Source organism: Pleurodeles waltl, chromosome 3_1, assembly GCF_031143425.1.
Source record: "Pleurodeles waltl isolate 20211129_DDA chromosome 3_1, aPleWal1.hap1.20221129, whole genome shotgun sequence".
Classification (NCBI taxonomy): domain Eukaryota; kingdom Metazoa; phylum Chordata; class Amphibia; order Caudata; family Salamandridae; genus Pleurodeles; species Pleurodeles waltl.
This window is the reverse complement of record NC_090440.1, coordinates 1279982697-1280002183: the sequence shown is the minus strand read 5'-3', so window position 1 is coordinate 1280002183 and position 19487 is coordinate 1279982697. Positions and strand designations below refer to the sequence as shown.

Sequence of the window (19487 nt, the reverse complement as noted above, 5' to 3'; positions counted from 1 at the left end):
GCTGGGCAGTCGCCTGGCGGTGTGAGTTAACGGAATGGAGAGGATCAGTGCCCGGTAGACCCCGGGAGGGTGACTGGGTTGGTGCCCACTAGCGTGTGCTCTGATACCCCGCCGGCGGCCCCCCTTCGGGACGGTCCCCTGTCAAGACGGCCTGGACGCAGGGACCTAGACGAGGTGGATCTGGGTGACGACCGGTCACCCCTAACTTCCTGAGACAAAATGGGAAAAGACAAAGCAAACAAACAACCCCGTCCTCCCAGCAAAAGATCGACCAGTTCACGATGCCAGCGGGCCCCAGAAGCGAAGGGGAAACCGCCAGTGGAGGCCTGGCGCTTGACGGAGTTAGCGCCATCCTCCAAGCAATTCAATCGTCGCAATCGGCTGTGGAGACCAAAATTGGGGAAGTGCGTGAGGACATGGGCCTTATCAGACAGGATCTCAGAAACGCAGTGAGCCGAATTACTGAGGTGGAGGGCCGGGTCTCCCAGACCGAAGACGAGCTGGCTGATCTTAAAACAAAAGTGGCCCAGCTACAAACTCGCACCAGCGAGCTACACCGCTGTACTGAGGATGCAGAAAATCGATCAAGACGCAACAATCTGCGTTTTATCGGATTCCCGGAGGGCGCGGAGGAGGATAAAGCATCAGAATTTCTGGAGCGCTGGATCAAGACCTGGATTCCAGACCAGGCCCTCTCACCCTGGTTTGCAATTGAACGCGCTCACAGAGCCCTTGCACCACGCCCCCCTCCGGGTGGCCCGAAGCGCTCAATGATTGCACGTTTTTTTTAACTTTAAAGATCGAGACAACATCCTTAAAGAGGCGAGACGCTTGGAAGATCTTCAATGGGAGAACCACAAGATCTTGATATTCCCAGACTACACACAGGAGGTTCAGACCCGCCGCCGATCGTACGAGCAAGTTAAACAAAAACTCAGAGCAATGCAACTCTCATACATGCTCCTCTTCCCGGCGCGGCTTAAAGTCATCATGGCTGGTAGGGCGCATTTCTTTGAATCTCCGGAGGAGGCATGGGACTTGCTGATCGAGGAGGGTGTTGGAGCCCGAAGGGGAGCTCTGAGACAAGGAGGAGAGCCCGCTCGGGACAGACCCACCCCGAAGGAGCCGGAGGCGCACCAGATCTCGGAAAGGGACGCAGGATGATCTGGCCGTTCCTGGAGGTGGAGGGATGGCTGGAGACCCTAGCTCCCGGGTGGAGGGGATCTCCATCGAGTCCCCAGAGCTGCAGGAACAGATACAGACCGAGGATGATAGACGTCTGAGCCAGTCCCCGGTGCTTGGCTGAACTGCTACACGGAATTTTCGCTGTGACACATGGGGGGGATCGAGGGGGACGGTCTGCTCCTGCGGGGCCCCTGGGGAGCGCCGTCGGATGACTCGGCGGCCCCTCGGGGTTCGCCAGATACGATTTGATGACTTTTCACTTAAGATTGCAGAATGATCCGACTGAATGGAGGGGTCCATCACTCCACTCCCAACACAGTCTCACTGGCTGTTATGTTCTGGTTGGGGTTAGGGGCGACAGATGCTTCCGGGGTGGGAGTATGGGGTGGGGGGCAGTTGGGGGGTGAGAAGTTTGAGTTGGGGTTAGATAATAGCACTCGGTCACGTATTTAATATAGGTTTAGTACCTCAATGTTATGTTTTAAGCGGTCATCCCTGTTCCCACTGACAGATACCCAACAATATATGACACCCGCGCAGCCCACGCCTGGTCCTCACTGACACAAATCATCTCCTGGAATGTAAACGGGCTCTTAAATAAGATCAAACGATCCGCAGTTTTCAACACCCTCCGCAGATACTCCCCCTCAGTGGTCCTACTGCAGGAAACTCATCTCCTGGGAACTAAATGCCCTATGCTCACACGGGGAGGATTTGATAGGGTGTACCACGCAGGTTTCTCCAGGGGATCCAGGGGAGTGGCCATTCTACTTAGCCGCTCACTACCTATGGTGATAACATCTACGCTGTCTGACCCACAGGGCAGATTCGTAATAGCTTCAGGGATGCTTCACGGTACACAGCTGAACCTTGTATGCGCATATGCCCCCCCTGCGGAATTCGACGCCTTCCTACTCTCACTCCGCCAGGTGGTAGCGGGACTCCCCCAGGGAACCACGTTGATAGGAGGGGATTTTAACACTGTTCTGGACCCTAGACTGGATATATCCGGTGACATTACCACTGGTAGGGCCTCTCGGGCTGCGAGTCTTAACGGTTGGGCGGAGAGCCTCGGCCTCTGCGAGGTATGGAGAACCTGGCACCCTAAAGAACGTCAATACACACACACATCAGCCGCCCACTGGATACATTCCAGAATTGATTTAATATTTATGCCTGCAATAGACGTCATCGGCGTCACGGGGGCTGATATACTGCCACGGGGGGTCTCAGACCACGCACCTCTGCGAGTTCGACTGGGTGGAACAGACCCCACCAGACGCCCACTGTGGCGCCTGAATGCATGGTGCTTACAAGATAACGAATATACCCTTGAAATAAGAGACCGCCTTGCTCAGTATTTCGAGCTGAACTTGGGAACGGTTCAGTCCCCAGGTATAATATGGGCCGCTGGCAAAGCTACACTAAGAGGGCATGCCAAGTGTATTTTTCGTGCACGTGAACGTGCTCGGAACTCAAGAGTGTCTGAGTTGGAGGCTGAGGCATTGAATCTAGAGCGCCAACAGACGACCTTACCCTCGGCCTCTATTCTGAGACAACTTACAAGGACCCGGGAGGAAATCAGACACTTGGTCCTTGAGTCAGCAAAACACCTATGGAGAGCATCAGCCGCCCGAATATATGGCTGGGGGGACAAGAATGGAAAACTCTTGCATTGGCTGGCCACCCGCCCCCTGGCCAATAGAATCATACCTGAGATTAGAGACGACTCAGGTGCTCTCTCCAAGGCGCCCATCGAGATAGCTCAGAGCTTTGCCTCTTACTATGCACGCCTATACGTAGAGCACCCTCGTCCCACCATTGAAAGGGAATCCCCCCTCCTGAACGACACAACTCTTTCCAGAGTCTCCCAGACGGTCAGGAGTAATATGGATGAGGCAATCAGCCTCACAGAAATAACCAGCGCAATTGCCAACCTGGCATCAGGCAAGACCCCAGGTCCTGATGGATTCCCGCCAGAGTTATATAAGAAATGCAGCGATATTCTGGCTCCACATCTGCTTAACATGTACGAAGAGGCTGAACGGAAGGGCCACTTCCCCCCTGGGATTGACCTAGCGACTATAGTAGTGATCCCCAAGACCCAACCCCCGTCGCAACACTGCTCGGCATACCGACCCATTTCGCTCCTGAACACTGAAGTCAAGGTACTAGCCTCAATTCTCGCCTCAAGACTAAGAGACGCAATACCCACGCTGGTGCATCCTGACCAATGTGGCTTTATGCCTGGCCGTAGTACTAGACACTGTATTAGGAGATTACACCTAGCGTTGGCGCATCAAAAGACCCTGTCTCGAACCCCTCTGGCTTTGCTTCTACACGATTTTGAGAAAGCCTTTGACACGGTAGACTGGTCCTACCTCGAAAACGTCCTACAAAGCAACGGCCTTGGGCCCAGATTCCGAGGATTGGTGAAACTACTCTATTCTAATCCCACGGCACATGTCCAAGTGAACGGAGTAATCGCGGACCCATTCCCTATCGGCCGTGGCACCAGACAGGGATGTCCATTATCCCCCCTGCTTTTTGCATTAACAATAGAGCCTCTGGCGAAAATGCTACGGGAAGACCCGCTGATAGAGGGCTGGTCCGTCTGCCAAGAAGATCGTGTGGCAATGTACGCGGACAATGTCCTGCTGTACATCTCAAACCCGGCCAAAAGTGGCCCCCGCATTCTACAAATTCTAGATCTCTTCTTGGATGCCTCAGGACTGACCCTAAACCCTAGTAAGTCCTTGCTGGTTCCCCTCCATCCATCTCGAGACTGCATAGACTGGCAGCAAGACATTCCAATACGAAGAAATAGTTTCAACTACCTGGGCGTGCATGTCTCCTTGCTCCCTGAACTAGCATGGGAACTTAACATCACACCATTAACCAAAAAAATTAAAAATGACCTCCAACGGTGGAGTGTCCTCCCCCTTAACTTGTATGGGAGAATCGCTCTTTACAAGATGATGGTTCTCCCTAGACTTCTTTACCTCCTCCAGAACTTCCCTTACCCTATCCCCATGAGATGGTTCAGGGAAATGGACTCACAGGCACGCCCATTTTTATGGAATGGCACCCGTCCTCGATTGGCGCTTAAAACATGCCAGAGGGACGTTCATGAGGGAGGATTGGGAATGTCCAACATCCATTACTACCACCTAGCAACGCAACTACTAGTGATAAATGATTGGGTAGGGGGTGGATGGACAGACCCGGCGTATCGATTAGAACTTCAGACCATGAGATATCCAAAGATCTTTGATGCCCTATATGGAGGCCCGATCTCGCGTGGGACCCCGGAGGTGACCGGGGTGGTACTGCGGGGTTGGCGGACGGCCCAAAAGGTGACAGGATGGTGGGGGCGCCTCACCCATCAGACCCCACTATGGAGGGGAAACACTTAAGAGATAGCGAGATTGGAGGGATTCCAGAAGTGGGACAACATAGGTATTTCTACACTGGGCGATGTATGGGACGGCTCACACAGGCGCTCTTTTGAAGACCTCCAGAAAATGTTCTCACTAAATAAGACGCAATTTCATAAGTATCTCCAGATCCGTCACGCCCTGCTGACAGAAATCCGGACAGGGGACAATATACCTGAGTATAGCCCTATGGAGGCGAAAGCCCTGATGGGAAGCCTAGGTAGAGGAGGTGTCTCCCAGATATATCGTTCACTGATTGCTACCACTGGTGCTGCTATGGAGGGACTCCGACGGAGATGGGAAGGGTGGGTGGGTCCTATGGAAGAGGTAGATTGGAACGAAGCACTAGCAGCCCCACACACTTTAACGATGACGACTCGTCTCCGACTAATACAGACTTACTATCTCCATATCGCTTACCTAACACCCGTCAGGTTGTATAGGGCAGGTCTCCGTGACGTAGCCGACTGTCCACGTTGTAGGGACCCAGATGCAGACTTTTTCCACATGGTATGGTCCTGCCAAATTATTAAAACCTACTGGAGGACTGTTGCCATGGAGATCTCAACGGCTTTACGGACTGACATCGGGTTGACGCCAATGCTGCTCCTATTGGGGATCATGGGTGACATTGGATTGAGGAGGGCGGAACGGACCTTTCTGGGGGTGGCGTGCTTAGTGGCCAAAAGAGACATAATGACAGACTGGAAAGCTCAAAGCGCTCCAGCTTTGACTAAATGGAGAAGAGGAGTGGATTGGTGTGCTCAACGGGAAAAACTTGTTTACGAGGCCAGAGGGTGCCCAAATAAATATGATAAGGTTTGGGGGAAATGGGAGGCCACTACACTCAACCTCCCTGCACTGCCGACTGGCTCAACACTAGAGAAAACCTAAACGAGCTCCCCTCTCCCCCTCTAATGGGTGGTAGCATGCATGGGATACTTTACAGAGAGATGCATAATCTTCACACACAGTGTACTGTCTGAGACTAGGGACTGACCATTGTTTGGTGCCCGTTGGCACCCAGTTACATGTATGTATTTTGCCTTATTGTAGGAAAGTACCATCTTGCCTGGCATGTTACCCCCATTTTTCACTGTATATATGTTGTTTTAGTTGTATGTGTCACTGGGACCCTGGTAACCCAGGGCCCCAGTGCTCATAAGTGTGCCTGTATGTGTTACCTGTGTAGTGACTAACTGTCTCACTGAGGCTCTGCTAATCAGAACCTCAGTGGTTATGCTCTCTCATTTCTTTCCAAATTGTCACTGACAGGCTAGTGACCATTTTTACCAATTTACATTGGCTTACTGGAACACCCTTATAATCCCCTAGTATATGGTACTGAGGTACCCAGGGTATTGGGGTTCCAGGAGATCCCTATGGGCTGCAGCATTTCTTTTGCCACCCATAGGGAGCTCTGACAATTCTTACACAGGCCTGCCACTGCAGCCTGAGTGAAATAACGTCCACGTTATTTCACAGCCATTTTACACTGCACTTAAGTAACTTATAAGTCACCTATATGTCTAACCTTTACCTGGTAAAGGTTAGGTGCAAAGTTACTTAGTGTGAGGGCACCCTGGCACTAGCCAAGGTGCCCCCACATTGTTCAGAGCCAATTCACTGAACTTTGTGAGTACGGGGACACCATTACACGCGTGCACTACATATAGGTCACTACCTATATGTAGCTTCACCATGGTAACTCCGAATATGGCCATGTAACATGTCTATGATCATGGAATTGCCCCCTCTATGCCATCCTGGCATTGTTGGTACAATTCCATAATCCCAGTGGTCTGTAGCACAGACCCTGGTACTGCCAGACTGCCCTTCCTGGGGTTTCTCTGCAGCTGCTGCTGCTGCCAACCCCTCAGACAGGCATCTGCCCTCCTGGGGTCCAGCCAGGCCTGGCCCAGGATGGCAGAACAAAGAACTTCCTCTGAGAGAGGGTGTGACACCCTCTCCCTTTGGAAAATGGTGTGAAGGCAGGGGAGGAGTAGCCTCCCCCAGCCTCTGGAAATGCTTTGTTGGGCACAGAGGTGCCCAATTCTGCATAAGCCAGTCTACACCGGTTCAGGGACCCCTTAGCCCCTGCTCTGGCGCGAAACTGGACAAAGGAAAGGGGAGTGACCACTCCCCTGACCTGCACCTCCCCTGGGAGGTGTCCAGAGCTCCTCCAGTGTGCTCCAGACCTCTGCCATCTTGGAAACAGAGGTGCTGCTGGCACACTGGACTGCTCTGAGTGGCCAGTGCCACCAGGTGACGTCAGAGACTCCTTGTGATAGGCTCCTTCAGGTGTTAGTAGCCTTTCCTCTCTCCTAGGTAGCCAAACCCTCTTTTCTGGCTATTTAGGGTCTCTGTCTCTGGGGAAACTTTAGATAACGAATGCATGAGCTCAGCCGAGTTCCTCTGCATCTCCCTCTTCACCTTCTGATAAGGAATCGACCGCTGACCGCGCTGGAAGCCTGCAAACCTGCAACATAGTAGCAAAGACGACTACTGCAACTCTGTAACGCTGATCCTGCCGCCTTCTCGACTGTTTTCCTGCTTGTGCATGCTGTGGGGGTAGTCTGCCTCCTCTCTGCACCAGAAGCTCCGAAGAAATCTCCCGTGGGTCGACGGAATCTTCCCCCTGCAACCGCAGGCACCAAAAAGCTGCATCTCCGGTCCCTTGGGTCTCCTCTCAGCACGACGAGCGAGGTCCCTCGAATCCAGCGACACCGTCCAAGTGACCCCCACAGTCCAGTGACTCTTCAGCCCAAGTTTGGTGGAGGTAAGTCCTTGCCTCACCTCGCTGGGCTGCATTGCTGGGAACCGCGACTTTGCAAGCTTCTCCGGCCCCTGTGCACTTCCGGCGGAAATCCTTCGTGCACAGCCAAGCCTGGGTCCACGGCACTCTAACCTGCATTGCACGACTTTCTAAGTTGGTCTCCGGCGACGTGGGACTCCTTTGTGCAACTTCGGCGAGCACCGTTTCACGCATCCTCGTAGTGCCTGTTTCTGGCACTTCTCCGGGTGCTACCTGCTTCAGTGAGGGCTCCTTGTCTTGCTCGACGTCCCCTCTCTCTGCAGGTCCAATTTGCGACCTCCTGGTCCCTCCTGGGCCCCAGCAGCGTCCAAAAACGCCAAACGCACGATTTGCGTGTAGCAAGGCTTGTTGGCGTCCATCCGGCGGGAAAACACTTCTGCACGACTCTCCAAGGCGTGGGGGATCCATCCTCCAAAGGGGAAGTCTCTAGCCCTTGTCGTTCCTGCAGTATTCACAGTTCTTCAGCCTAGTAAGAGCTTCTTTGCACCAACCGCTGGCATTTCTTGGGCATCTGCCCATCTCCGAGCTGCTTGTGTCTTTTGGACTTGGTCCCCTTGTTCCACAGGTACCTTCAGACAGGAATCCATCGTTGTTGCATTGCTGATTTGTGTTTTCCTTGCATTCTCCCTCTAACACGACTATTTTGTCCTTAGGGGAACTTTGGTGCACTTTGCACTCACTTTTCAGGGTCTTGGGGAGGGTTATTTTTCTAACTCTCACTATTTTCTAATAGTCCCAGCGACCCTCTACAAGGTCACATAGGTTTGGGGTCCATTCGTGGTTCACATTCCACTTTTGGAGTATATGGTTTGTGTTGCCCCTATCCCTATGTTTCCCCATTGCATCCTATTGTAACTATACATTGTTTGCACTGTTTTCTAAGACTATACTGCATATTTTTGCTATTGTGTATATATATCTTGTGTATATTTCCTATCCTCTTACTGAGGGTACACTCTAAGATACTTTGGCATATTGTCATAAAAATAAAGTACCTTTATTTTTAGTATAACTGTGTATTGTGTTTTCTTATGATATTGTGCATATGACACTAAGTGGTACTGTAGTAGCTTCACACGTCTCCTAGTTCAGCCTGAGCTGCTTTGCTAAGCTACCATTATCTATCAGCCTAAGCTGCTAGACACCCTATACACTAATAAGGGATAACTGGGCCTGGTGCAAGGTGCAAGTACCCCTTGGTACTCACTACAAGCCAGTCCAGCCTCCTACACTTATCTATTGCAAAACCAATAAAAAAGTCTTTATCAAAAAAAAAAAAAAAAAAAAAAAAAGATATTTTCTCATTAGGGAAGACCCTCTTACCCTACTCTCCTTTGAGCATAAAGTTCTGGTACAACTGCGTTCATTACATCTCCAAACACTTAGGGACTTGCTCCCAGAAGGACATTCCTTAACTCTAGATGATTTTAAAGAGAGAGGAGAGACTACACCATTAAACATCCTTCTTTACGAGAGTGAAAAAAACTTTGCAAGCATATTATCCTACATATCTGGAGATACCTCCCACACTTACAGTTTTTACTACAATATACACAGTACCATCCCATGAAATCTGATTACAAAACGTTATAATGCTACATCTGAAGAGGGCAACAGTTGGTAATGTTGCTGCTCATTGACAACAGGTTTTCCTGCACAGTAGACCTATGCATCTTAATTTTGAAGTTTTGTAAAGGGTACATTACTCACCGCCAGGCTGCAAACAGAGGGCCTCAAAGGCAGATATCTCACAGAGGATTTCTAACGCTTGGCATGGAATTCTCCACCAGTGTCATCTAAAATTACGGTGTCACAATTTTCTCCCTAACCACTGGAAGCTTTATTAGGCTACACAAAAGACATTACCAAATCAACATGGAAATTTACATCATTGGTTCTTCGACAAGTCGCCATGCACTGGGGACTGTGTACCTCCCTCTAATGACCAAGAATGTATTAAAGACAATTCACTGCAACAAAATGATGGATGTGGATGCCTCAACACTTCATCTTTCGTCAAGACTGAAAGATATTGGATCACCATTATGCTCTCAACACTTGGACATGGTTTTTAAAAAGTGTTCATACTTCTCTCACTTGACTGGTGTATAATACTCTACTGCAACAACCTTGTAACAGGATAGTTCCATGCTTTATTGCTCACAGCCATGAACACTTGAAAATGGCTTCAACGGTTTGAATTTCTATGTATTATACAGTTTAAACTGTCATGCAACCATTAGGATATGATGGCATTGTTACTCTCATTATTATGATCATGATGGTAATTGTTTACATACATTTGTATGGTACTAAAATTTAAATAAAGTTTAAAAAAAGGCTGCATCTTTGCACTTTCACTACTCCTTAATGAGCTAATGTATTTACTAGGCCTGCGGCTGGATACCCTGAAAACTTAGCACGAAACCTACACAGAAAAATTACTTTCTACTAAAATCTCCACTCACCTCATGCTAGAGCGTGTGTTGATTTATTGTAAATGTAAATTCCACATGATTAACCAAGCTACGACCCAAGTTATGAAAATGGGAACAAAACAATACCCATGTAGACTATTTGAAGATCAATGGGGATATTTTGTAAATCTTGAATATCTCAATATCTTGGCTTTTGAGTCTTGCATAGGTGGAAATGGAATTATTATTCGATGCAATAGGACAGTTTAGAGGAAAGTCTGGGAGTTAATCCCTTAACCTTATTCTACATGTTTATCAAATGAACCTGCTCTCACTTGAACTGAATGGCACTAAAGTGTTGCAATTTTCATTTTGAAGTTCATTAATTTGGTTGACGACAAAGTTTGTAGGGACCCTTTCCAATATGGGAGCAGGGACCATAGCAACTCCACTCAAAGACGAACTGGGGGATAACTGGTTTCATACATACTCATCTTAAAGAGTTTTTTGCATTTGCTAAGTTTCTATCCCAACCTTCTTGTTTCCCTATTACTGCAATTCTTTAAAAAAAAGTCTTCGACATGAATGGCCACACCTAGCTGCACTTCTGTAAACATGCGCCTAGGGCTGTATATTTAACTGAGCATCAGTCTCTCAAATATTGAATCTGTATATTGATTAAGAACAATTTTATGTTTATTCAGCAACAACAACAAAATCAAACAAATGTTTTATGTAGCAGAGTTAACAGTATGTGGACGATGAGAATATGGTTAACACTAGATAAATACCATTTGAAGCATGGGTTAGTTGCAGAGATTGTATGGACATGAACAGTGAAGAGAAAATATTCAAGCAATTAAAGTTCTCTAAAAGAACATACAGTCATGTGATACAAATTTACAGTAGAGGGTGATCATTCTTGTGTTTAGAGTTGAAAAAGCTGTCCTGTCAACTGTGTTTTACGCCTTGAAGCAAGAAAGTTTCAAGAACCTCTGATGGCATAGAGGTTCAGTAGGGAAACCTTGAAAGTGTAAAGAACTGAAGCATTATGCAGCCCAAAATGGGATGGACAAGACTAGGAGATTAGGGCAGCCAATTCTTTGATTTTGAGGAGCTGTGTAATGAGATAACATATCTAAGAGATGAGTGGGGGAAGACCATTCACTGCTGTGTATACAAATATCAGTAGCTAGTATATAACCATGACTTTGCTGATTATCTAACAAGCTCACCTACAGGATGGAGGGATGGGGGAATGCTATGATAAATTATTCAGAGACTGGGTATCAGGAGATTGGATGTCATTTATAACCTTGTACAATGGTGGGAGGGGAGGCCAACAAGAAGATGGTTACAGTAGCTAAATCACTGAAAGATGTTAACTTTTAATCCTACTTTACGTATAAGCCGTCCCTTGGCATGGAGACATTCAACTCAATGGATAATCTCCCAGAACCAGACCATGAACCTCCAATTTACATTAACACTTACATGTATGAATTAAGTAGCAGAACTATTAACTTATTGTGAAAGTTATGTAGTACTGTTGTTGAAAAATATTAAAAGATAGGCGCACAGGGAGGCAATGACATTTGTTATAAAACAATCTTGTGTATATGGAATGTTGATTGTTTCCTTCATCTAGGAGGCATACAAAGCAGTAATATACAACAGTGACAATCCCTAACGAAAATGTTAAATTTTATGTTCTTTTAAGTGTTCACACTTTCTACATGGTTGTCATATTTTATTTTATTCTTAGAATTTATGAATATATCTTTGTACAAGGTTTTAGTTGCTTATATGAGGTACAATCAAATTGTAAATATTAGAGATAATGATATTGCGGCTCAAATAGCATTGGTCCGAGGATGTGATTGTACACAAGATCACCAGCTTTTTCCATCTAGATATTGGTAAAAGATGCAGGTCTTCCGTGATATTTATTCACCATAACCATGTTTCAGTGGCCAAAGCCATGCCATAAAGTTGATCCAAACATACAATGCTAAGAATTAAAAGGTGACTGCACAAGAGATGAGAAATACTTCCCAATAATTAAATATTAAAAAAAATGCAAATGTTCCCTAACCAAAGGCTCTGCAATATCAGAATAGGCACTACAATTAAAACCACAAAAAAAACTTACATTTAGGTAATTTGCATTGATGTAATCATCACTGCCCTTTAAGATCACCCGCGTAGCATCATCTGAAAAGCATAACATAAAAATATATGTTAAAACTTTTGTTTGCAAATTCTGTTACCAAACAGACATGTTAGTTAATTCCTTCATAATGTACTTACAAGGCGAAATATCTCGGTATCTATTTTTGGAAATATTCTGAGGTAATTTGGCACAAGACATAGTCATCCCAGGTTTTTTCCTGTACAGTTGCTGTAAGAAAATATGCATCAGTTCAGCAGTGGCAGTGACAGTACACAGGTGTACAAAATGTATTTTAATGAGAATGAGCAAACATGAAATACACATACATGAGCAATTAACACTACTTCTGATGAAGTGTGTTCTAATAAATACCAGTACCTGTAGCAAAATAAGTCTCTTTTTAGTATTCCTAAAACACTGAGATGGCAGTACTTAAGCTGAGATGCCTAATGTAACAGCATGCAACCTACGTTATCCATACAAGCTCCTCCCTCCCCTTTACTTATATCTTAATGCCCACCAATGCAGAGACAAGTAATTTGGCAGAATAACAAACAATCAATGCTTGTTGTAGGGCCCCTCTAGCACAAAGACTGAATCCCCTTATTTTAGCATTAGGCCCACCACAGCCTGTGCCTTTTACACTCATACATTTGTATTGGTCTTCATAGTTGTAAGCACAGCCTGCTTTCAGCTAGATGTTTTCATATTTTATTCAGCTTCCTCTTTCTAAGAAGACAGAGTTTGCACTGCACATTTTATCAGCCATTGTACAATGCGCACTCTGTGTATCCAGACAACAGGCATACCCCCTGCTATTCTATTCAGGTATTGGGTCTCGTTTACTCCCTTAGATTGGGACAAGCATATCTAGACATAGGGTTTAGGCAGGAATCTCTAAAACCTCCAGGTTTTCTAGAATCATACAGAATGGTGGGGTGGTTTTTTTCTTTACTTTGGTTGTCGTGATGATTACTATATTATCCCTTCCAGAGGACTCAGAGTGTCAGGTTTAGGTTGCCACAAATCACCTTTTGCTTTTCTAGGGGTGGGAGAAGCACTGCGGGCTAGCCAGGAATTAGGTAGACAGCTTTCAAATGGTATGGGGTAATTTGCAGTAACGTACAAGTTACTTACCTTCGGTAATTAAATATCTGGTAGAGACATATTCTAGTTGCAGATTCCTTACCTTAGAAATTTCCCCTAGGCGTCAGACTGGATCCGGAGATTTTTCTTCGAGCAATAACCTTGCATGTCGGTCAACTCCGCAGACGTCATGGTCGCCGTATTGACGTGGGGAGTAACACACAGACGCTGCATTTGCGTAGTGACGTCAGTTTCTTTCAACAACTTTCCACGCCATAGCGCAGAGCTGCTAACAACACTGAGTTTGGTGCGCCAGAGCTAAAGACCTAGAAGGGTGGAATCCCTGTCCCTAGAAATCAGTTCGCAAGTGGGGAGGATGGGTGGGCAGGAAGGAATCTGCAGCTAGAATATATCTCTACCAGATATTTCGTTACCGAAGGCAAGTAACTTGTACATCTGATAGAGACTTCTAGCTGCAGATTCCTTACCTTAGAATAGATACCCAAGCAATGCCATCCTCGGTGGTGGTCTGCAAACTAAGATCATTCTAGAAGGTCCTGCAGGACCAAACGACCAAAGTAGCCATCTCGACGGACCTGACTATCCAGGCAGTAATACTTAGCAAACGTGTGCAGGGACGGCCACATAGCTGCCTGACAGATATCCAGGACAGGAACTCCGCGTGCTAATGCAGTGGACGCAGCAGTGGCCCTGGTAAAATGGGCCTGCAAGACGTCAGGAGGTTGCTTTTTGCCAAAGTGTAGCACATTTTGATGCAAAGAAGCACCCATTGAGAGATGGTATGCTTTTGCACCGCCTTCCCTTTCTTTGCCCCCACATAGCCAACAAAGAGTTGATCGTCCACCCGGACGTCTTTAGTACGATTGAGATAGAATGCCAATGCTCTTTTTGGGTCCAGAAGGTGGAGTCCCTCCTCCTCATGGGAAGGATGTTGGGGTGCGTAGAAGGTAGGCAAAGTGATGGACTGGCCTACATGAAATGGTGTAACCACCTTAGGAAGGAAGGAAGCCCTAATGCTTAACACCACTTTGTCGGGGTGCACAGACAAGAATGGAGGCTTTGAAGAAAGGGCCTGAAGCTCACTCACCCTGTGAGCACAGGTGATGGCGATGAGAAAGACAGTTTTGAATGTGAGGAGCCATAGGAGACAATTATGCATTGGCTCAAAGGGGGTACACATCAAGTAAGTAAGTACAAGATTAAGATCCCACTGAGGCATGATGAAGGGAGTGGGAGGAAATAAGTGGGTGTGCCCCTTCAAGAACCTACTCACAAGAGGAGATTTAAAGAGGGAGGGCTGATCAGGAAGCCTAAGAAAGGCGGAAATGGCAGACAAATACCCCTTAAGGGTGCCCAATGCAGAGCCCTGCTGGGCTAAAGAAAGAATGAATAGAAGAACCTCAAAAAGAGGGTCAGATAGGGGGTCAACAGATTTGTTGGTGCACCATGCCACAAATTTATTCCAAAGACAGGCGTATACAGTTTTAGTCGATGGACGCCTGGCTACCAAGATAACATTGCAGACTTCGGGTGGAAGGGCAAATGCCGTCAACTGTTGCCGCTTAATCTCCACGCATGAAGGCGGAGGTTGGACAGATTCGGGTGGAGGACCGTCCCATGCGGCTGCAACAGAAAATCCGCCCGAAGAGGCAGTCTGGATGGAGGATCGATGGACATGCTCAATAGCTCTGGATACCACACTCTTCGAGTCCAGTCCGGAGCCACCAAGATAACTTGGACCTGGTCGTACTTTATTTTCTTGAGAACTCTGGACAGAAGAGGAATAGGCGGGAAGGCGTAAAGGAGGCCAGAGTTCCACTCAAGACGAAAAGCGTCTCCGTGCGAGTGCGAGTGCCGCCTTAGAAACTCCAACGGGCAAAATAGCTGACATTGCGCGTTCTCTGCAGAGGTGAACAGATCTAACCAAGGCTCTCTCCACTTGAGAAAGAGACCTTGCGCCACCTCCGGATGGAGATGCCATTCATGATCGACAGTGCGTCGACGACTGAGTTCTGCTCAACAACAGCAACAACTTTGAAACTTTCTTGCAACTTTTAAAGACTTCACTCTTTCCGCTGGAAGCGTGAGACTTCACCCTCTGCACCCGACGCCACCGGCTCGAGCTCCAGAGAACCAAAACCACAGGGAGTACTCCCAGGCGACTGAGACCTCGTGAGTAGCCCGAGACGACCCCCCTGGACCCCCAAAGCGATGCATGCAGAGAGAATCCAGAGGTTCTCCCTGACCACAACTGCCTGTAACAAGGAACCCAACGCCTGGACCAAGCACTGCACCCGAAGCCCCCAGGACCAGAAGGAACCGAACCTTATCCAACAAAGAGTTGATCGTCCACCTGGTAATCTTTAGTACACTTGAGATAGAACCCCAACTCTCTTTTTGGATCCAGGCGGTGGAGTTTCTCTTCCTCATGAGAAGGATGTGGAGGTGTGTAAAAAGTAGGCAAGGTGATGGACTGGCCTACATGAAAAGGTGTAACAACTTTGGGAAGGAAAGAAGCATTAGTGCTTAACACCACTGTCAGGGTGCACAGACAAAAATGGGGGCTTAGAAGAAAGAGCCTGACGATCACTCACTGTACGAGCAGAAGGGATGACAACAGGAAGAACAAACAGTTTTGAAAGTAAGGAGCCGTAAGAGACAATTGTGCATCAGCTCAAATGGGAGTACACATTAAGTACAAGATTGAGATCCCACTGAGGCATGATAAATGGAGTGTGTAGGAAGCTGGCTCTGTAGATACTACATCAAAATGAGATATAGGCGGTCATTCTGACCCTGGCGGTCAAAGACCGCCAGGGCGGAGGACCGCGGGAGCACCGCCGACAGGCCGGCGGTGCTCCAATGGGGATTCCGACCGCGGCGATAAAGCCGCGGTCGGACCGGCACCACTGGCGGGCTCCCGCCAGTGTACCGCCGCCCCATTGAATCCTCCAAGGCGGCGCAGCTTGCTGCGCCGCCGAGGGGATTCCGACCCCCCCTACCGCCATTTCGACCGCGGAACGGTAACCTGACGGCGGGACTTTGGCGGGCGGCCTCCGCCGCCCGCCAAGGTCAGAATGAGGGCCATAGTGTGCACTGAGTCAAGGGGTTCCCCAAGAGGCTTAGCAGAGGCAATAACAATTAATACTAATGCTCAATTTGTGGTAGTGTGGTAGAGCAGTTAGAGGGTAGTGTTAAGCATTTGTTGTACAGACACCATCAATAAGTGAAGACACCCACTTAATGACTTAACTCCAGGCCAATAGGTTTTTATATAGAAAAATATTCTTTTGTTAATTTATTTTTAGAACCACAACAGTCATTTAGCAGGTAAGTACATTAAATGAAAGGCACTTTGTATAGTAATATTGTACACAGTTTTCATTAAAATGGCAAAAAGCTATTTTAAAGGTGGACACACTGCAATTTTCAACAGTTCCTGGGGGCGTTAAGTACAGTGTCAGAGGTAAGTACCACACTTACGGGTTCAATCTCTGGGGCATAGGTAGCCCACCGTTAGGGGTTCAAGGCAACCCTAAGCACCCAGCACCAGCAACACAGAACTGGTCAGGTGCAGAGGTCAAACAGGCACCAAAATAACTTGGGCGCCTATGGAGACAGGGGGTACTCCGGTTCCAGTCTGCTTGCAGGTAAGTACCCGCGTTGTCGGAGGGCAGACCATGGGGGTTTGGAGGAGTACTGAAGGGGCCCCCAAGTAGGCACAAAAACCAAACACTCGGCGGCATGGGGGTGGCCGGGTGCAGTGTACGAATAGGGCGTTGGGTTCTCAATAGAATTCTATGGAGGGGCCCGGGGGTCACTTAGGTGCTAAGGCAGGGCACTGGGGGGGGGGGGCCCTCTCGGGCAAGCCACCGATTGGGCAAGGGTGAGGACCACCTGCTGGTCATTGCTGCACCGGTGGTCGGTTTCTCACGGGCCTGCGGGCTTTGAGTGCAATGCTTCTCCAGGAGTCTGATATCTTGTCCTGGGCAGTCACGGTCAGGGGGGTCCTCGGGATTCCCTCTGCAGGTGTCGTCGTGTGGGGTGCAGGGAGGTCAGCCTAGGGTGGACACGGGCCGGGGCGTCAGGTGCAGAGTAGTGGGGACTCATGCTTCTGGAGTGAGGTGCTTGTCTCTTTAAAGATGGATGTCTTTTCTTCTGGCTGGGCAGAGGCACTGCCCACAGGAGTTCTTGGTCCTCGGTGATGCAGGCAGTCTCCTGGAGGCTTTTCAGGGCTCACTGGTCCTGTAGAACGCATTGCTTTACAGTTGCAGGGTCCTTTGAAGCAGGATACAGGCTGGTAGGGCTGGGGCCAAGTCAGTTGAAGTCTCCTTTCTTCTCTGTGGGGTTTTCAGTTCACCAGTCCTCCTTCTTGTGAGGTCACCAGGAATCTTAAGAGCTGGGTTCAGGGTTGCCCCTAAATACTAAATTTAGGGGTGTGTTAGGGTTGGATGGCAGTAGCCAATGGCTACTGTCCCTGAGGGTGGCTACACCCTCCTTGTGCCCACTCCCTCTGGGGAGGGGAGCACATCCCTAGAACTATTGGTCCTAATCCTCCAAAGCAAGATGGAGGATTTCTCAAGGAGGGGGTCACTTGAGCTCTGGTCACCTTAGGGGTGGACCTGGCTGGGAGGGTTAATTCTGGTTTTTCCCATTATCCCTCCAGACTTGCGGCCAAAACTGGTATACGCCTGCCGTTGGCATTAATTTGTTGCATGGTGTACCAGCAAATCTGTTGATCACTTCTCTGTTCCTCTTTCTGAGGTTCTTTTTTTCATTCACTCTTCAGCCCAGTAGGGCTCTGCTTTGGACATCCATAAAGGTTATTCATCGGCTATTTCAGCCTTTCTTTAGTTGTCTGATCAGCCTTCACTCTAAGTCTCTGTAGGAAGTTGGCTCTGTATGTGCTATTTCAAAGTAAGGAATAGCATGCACAGAGTCCAAGGGTTCCCCTTAGAGGTAAAATAGTGGTAAAAAGAGATAATACTAATGCTCTATTTTGTGGTAGTGTGGTCGAGCAGTAGGCTTATCCAAGGAGTAGTGTTAAGCATTTGTTGCACATACACATAGACAATAAATGAGGTACACACACTCAGAGACAAATCCAGCCAATAGGTTTTGTTATAGAAAAATATCTTTTCTTAGTTTATTTTAAGAACCACAGGTTCAAATTTAACATGTAATATCTTGTTTGAAAGGTATTGCAGGTAAGTACATTAGGAACTTTGAATCATTTCAATTGCATGTATACTTTTCAAGTTATTCACAAATAGCTATTTTAAAAGTGGACACTTAGTGCAATTTTCACAGTTCCTGGGGGAGGTAAGTTTTTGTTAGTTTTACCAGGTAAGTAAGACACTTACAGGGTTCAGTTCTTGGTCCAAGGTAGCCCACCGTTGGGGGTTCAGAGCAACCCCAAAGTTACCACACCAGCAGCTCAGGGCCGGTCAGGTGCAGAGTTCAAAGTGGTGCCCAAAACGCATAGGCTATAATGGAGAGAAGGGGGTGCCCCGTTCCGGTCTGCTTGCAGGTAAGTACCCGCGTCTTCGGAGGGCAGACCAGGGGGGTTTTGTAGGGCACCGGGGGGGACACAAGCCCACACAGAAATTTCACCCTCAGCGGCGCGGGGGCGGCCGGGTGCAGTGTTAGAACAAGCGTCGGGTTCGCAATGTAAGTCAATGAGAGATCAAGGGATCTCTTCAGCGCTGTAGGCAGGCCAGGGGGGGCTTCCTCTGGGAAACCTCCACTTGGGCAAGGGAGAGGGACTCCTGGGGGTCACTTCTGCAGTGAAAGTCCGGTCCTTCAGGTCCTGGGGGCTGCGGGTGCAGGGTCTTTTCCAGGCGTCGGGACTTAGGTTTCAGAGAGTCGCGGTCAGGGGAAGCCTCGGGATTCCCTCTGCAGGCGGCGCTGTGGGGACTCAGGGGGGACAGGTTTTGGTACTCACAGTCGTAGAGTAGTCCGGGGGTCCTCCCTGAGGTGTTGGTTCTCCACCAGCCGAGTCGGGGTCGCCGGGTGCAGTGTTGCAAGTCTCACGCTTCTTGCGGGGAGTTGCAGGGTTCTTTAAAGCTGCTTCTTGAAACAAAGTTGCAGTCTTTTTGGAGCAGGTCCGCTGTCCTCAGGAGTTTCTTGTCGTCGTCGAAGCAGGGCAGTCCTCAGAGGATTCAGAGGTCGCTGGTCCCTTTGGAAGGCGTCGCTGGAGCAGAGTTCTTTGGAAGGCAGGAGACAAGCCGGTGAGTTTCTGGAGCCAAGGCAGTTGTTGTCTTCTGGTCTTCCTCTGCAGGGGTTTTCAGCTGGGCAGTCCTTCTTCTTGTTGTTGCAGGAATCTAATTTTCTAGGGTTCAGGGTAGCCCTTA

The 19487-nt window shown here is 48.4% G+C and overlaps 1 protein-coding gene across 3 annotated transcripts in view; it reads right to left on the bottom strand.

Moving 5' to 3' along the window:
- PTPN4 (protein tyrosine phosphatase non-receptor type 4) overlaps positions 1-19487 on the bottom strand; it is a 975501-nt gene that overhangs the window by 195639 nt on the left and 760375 nt on the right. For all 3 annotated transcript variants that reach the window (XM_069224613.1, XM_069224612.1, XM_069224614.1), the window contains exons 21-22: positions 12165-12255; positions 12007-12068 (exon numbers count right to left, since the gene is read on the bottom strand). In XM_069224613.1, coding sequence (XP_069080714.1) covers positions 12007-12068; positions 12165-12255 — 153 coding nt within the window. The remainder of the gene's footprint in view (positions 1-12006; positions 12069-12164; positions 12256-19487) is intronic.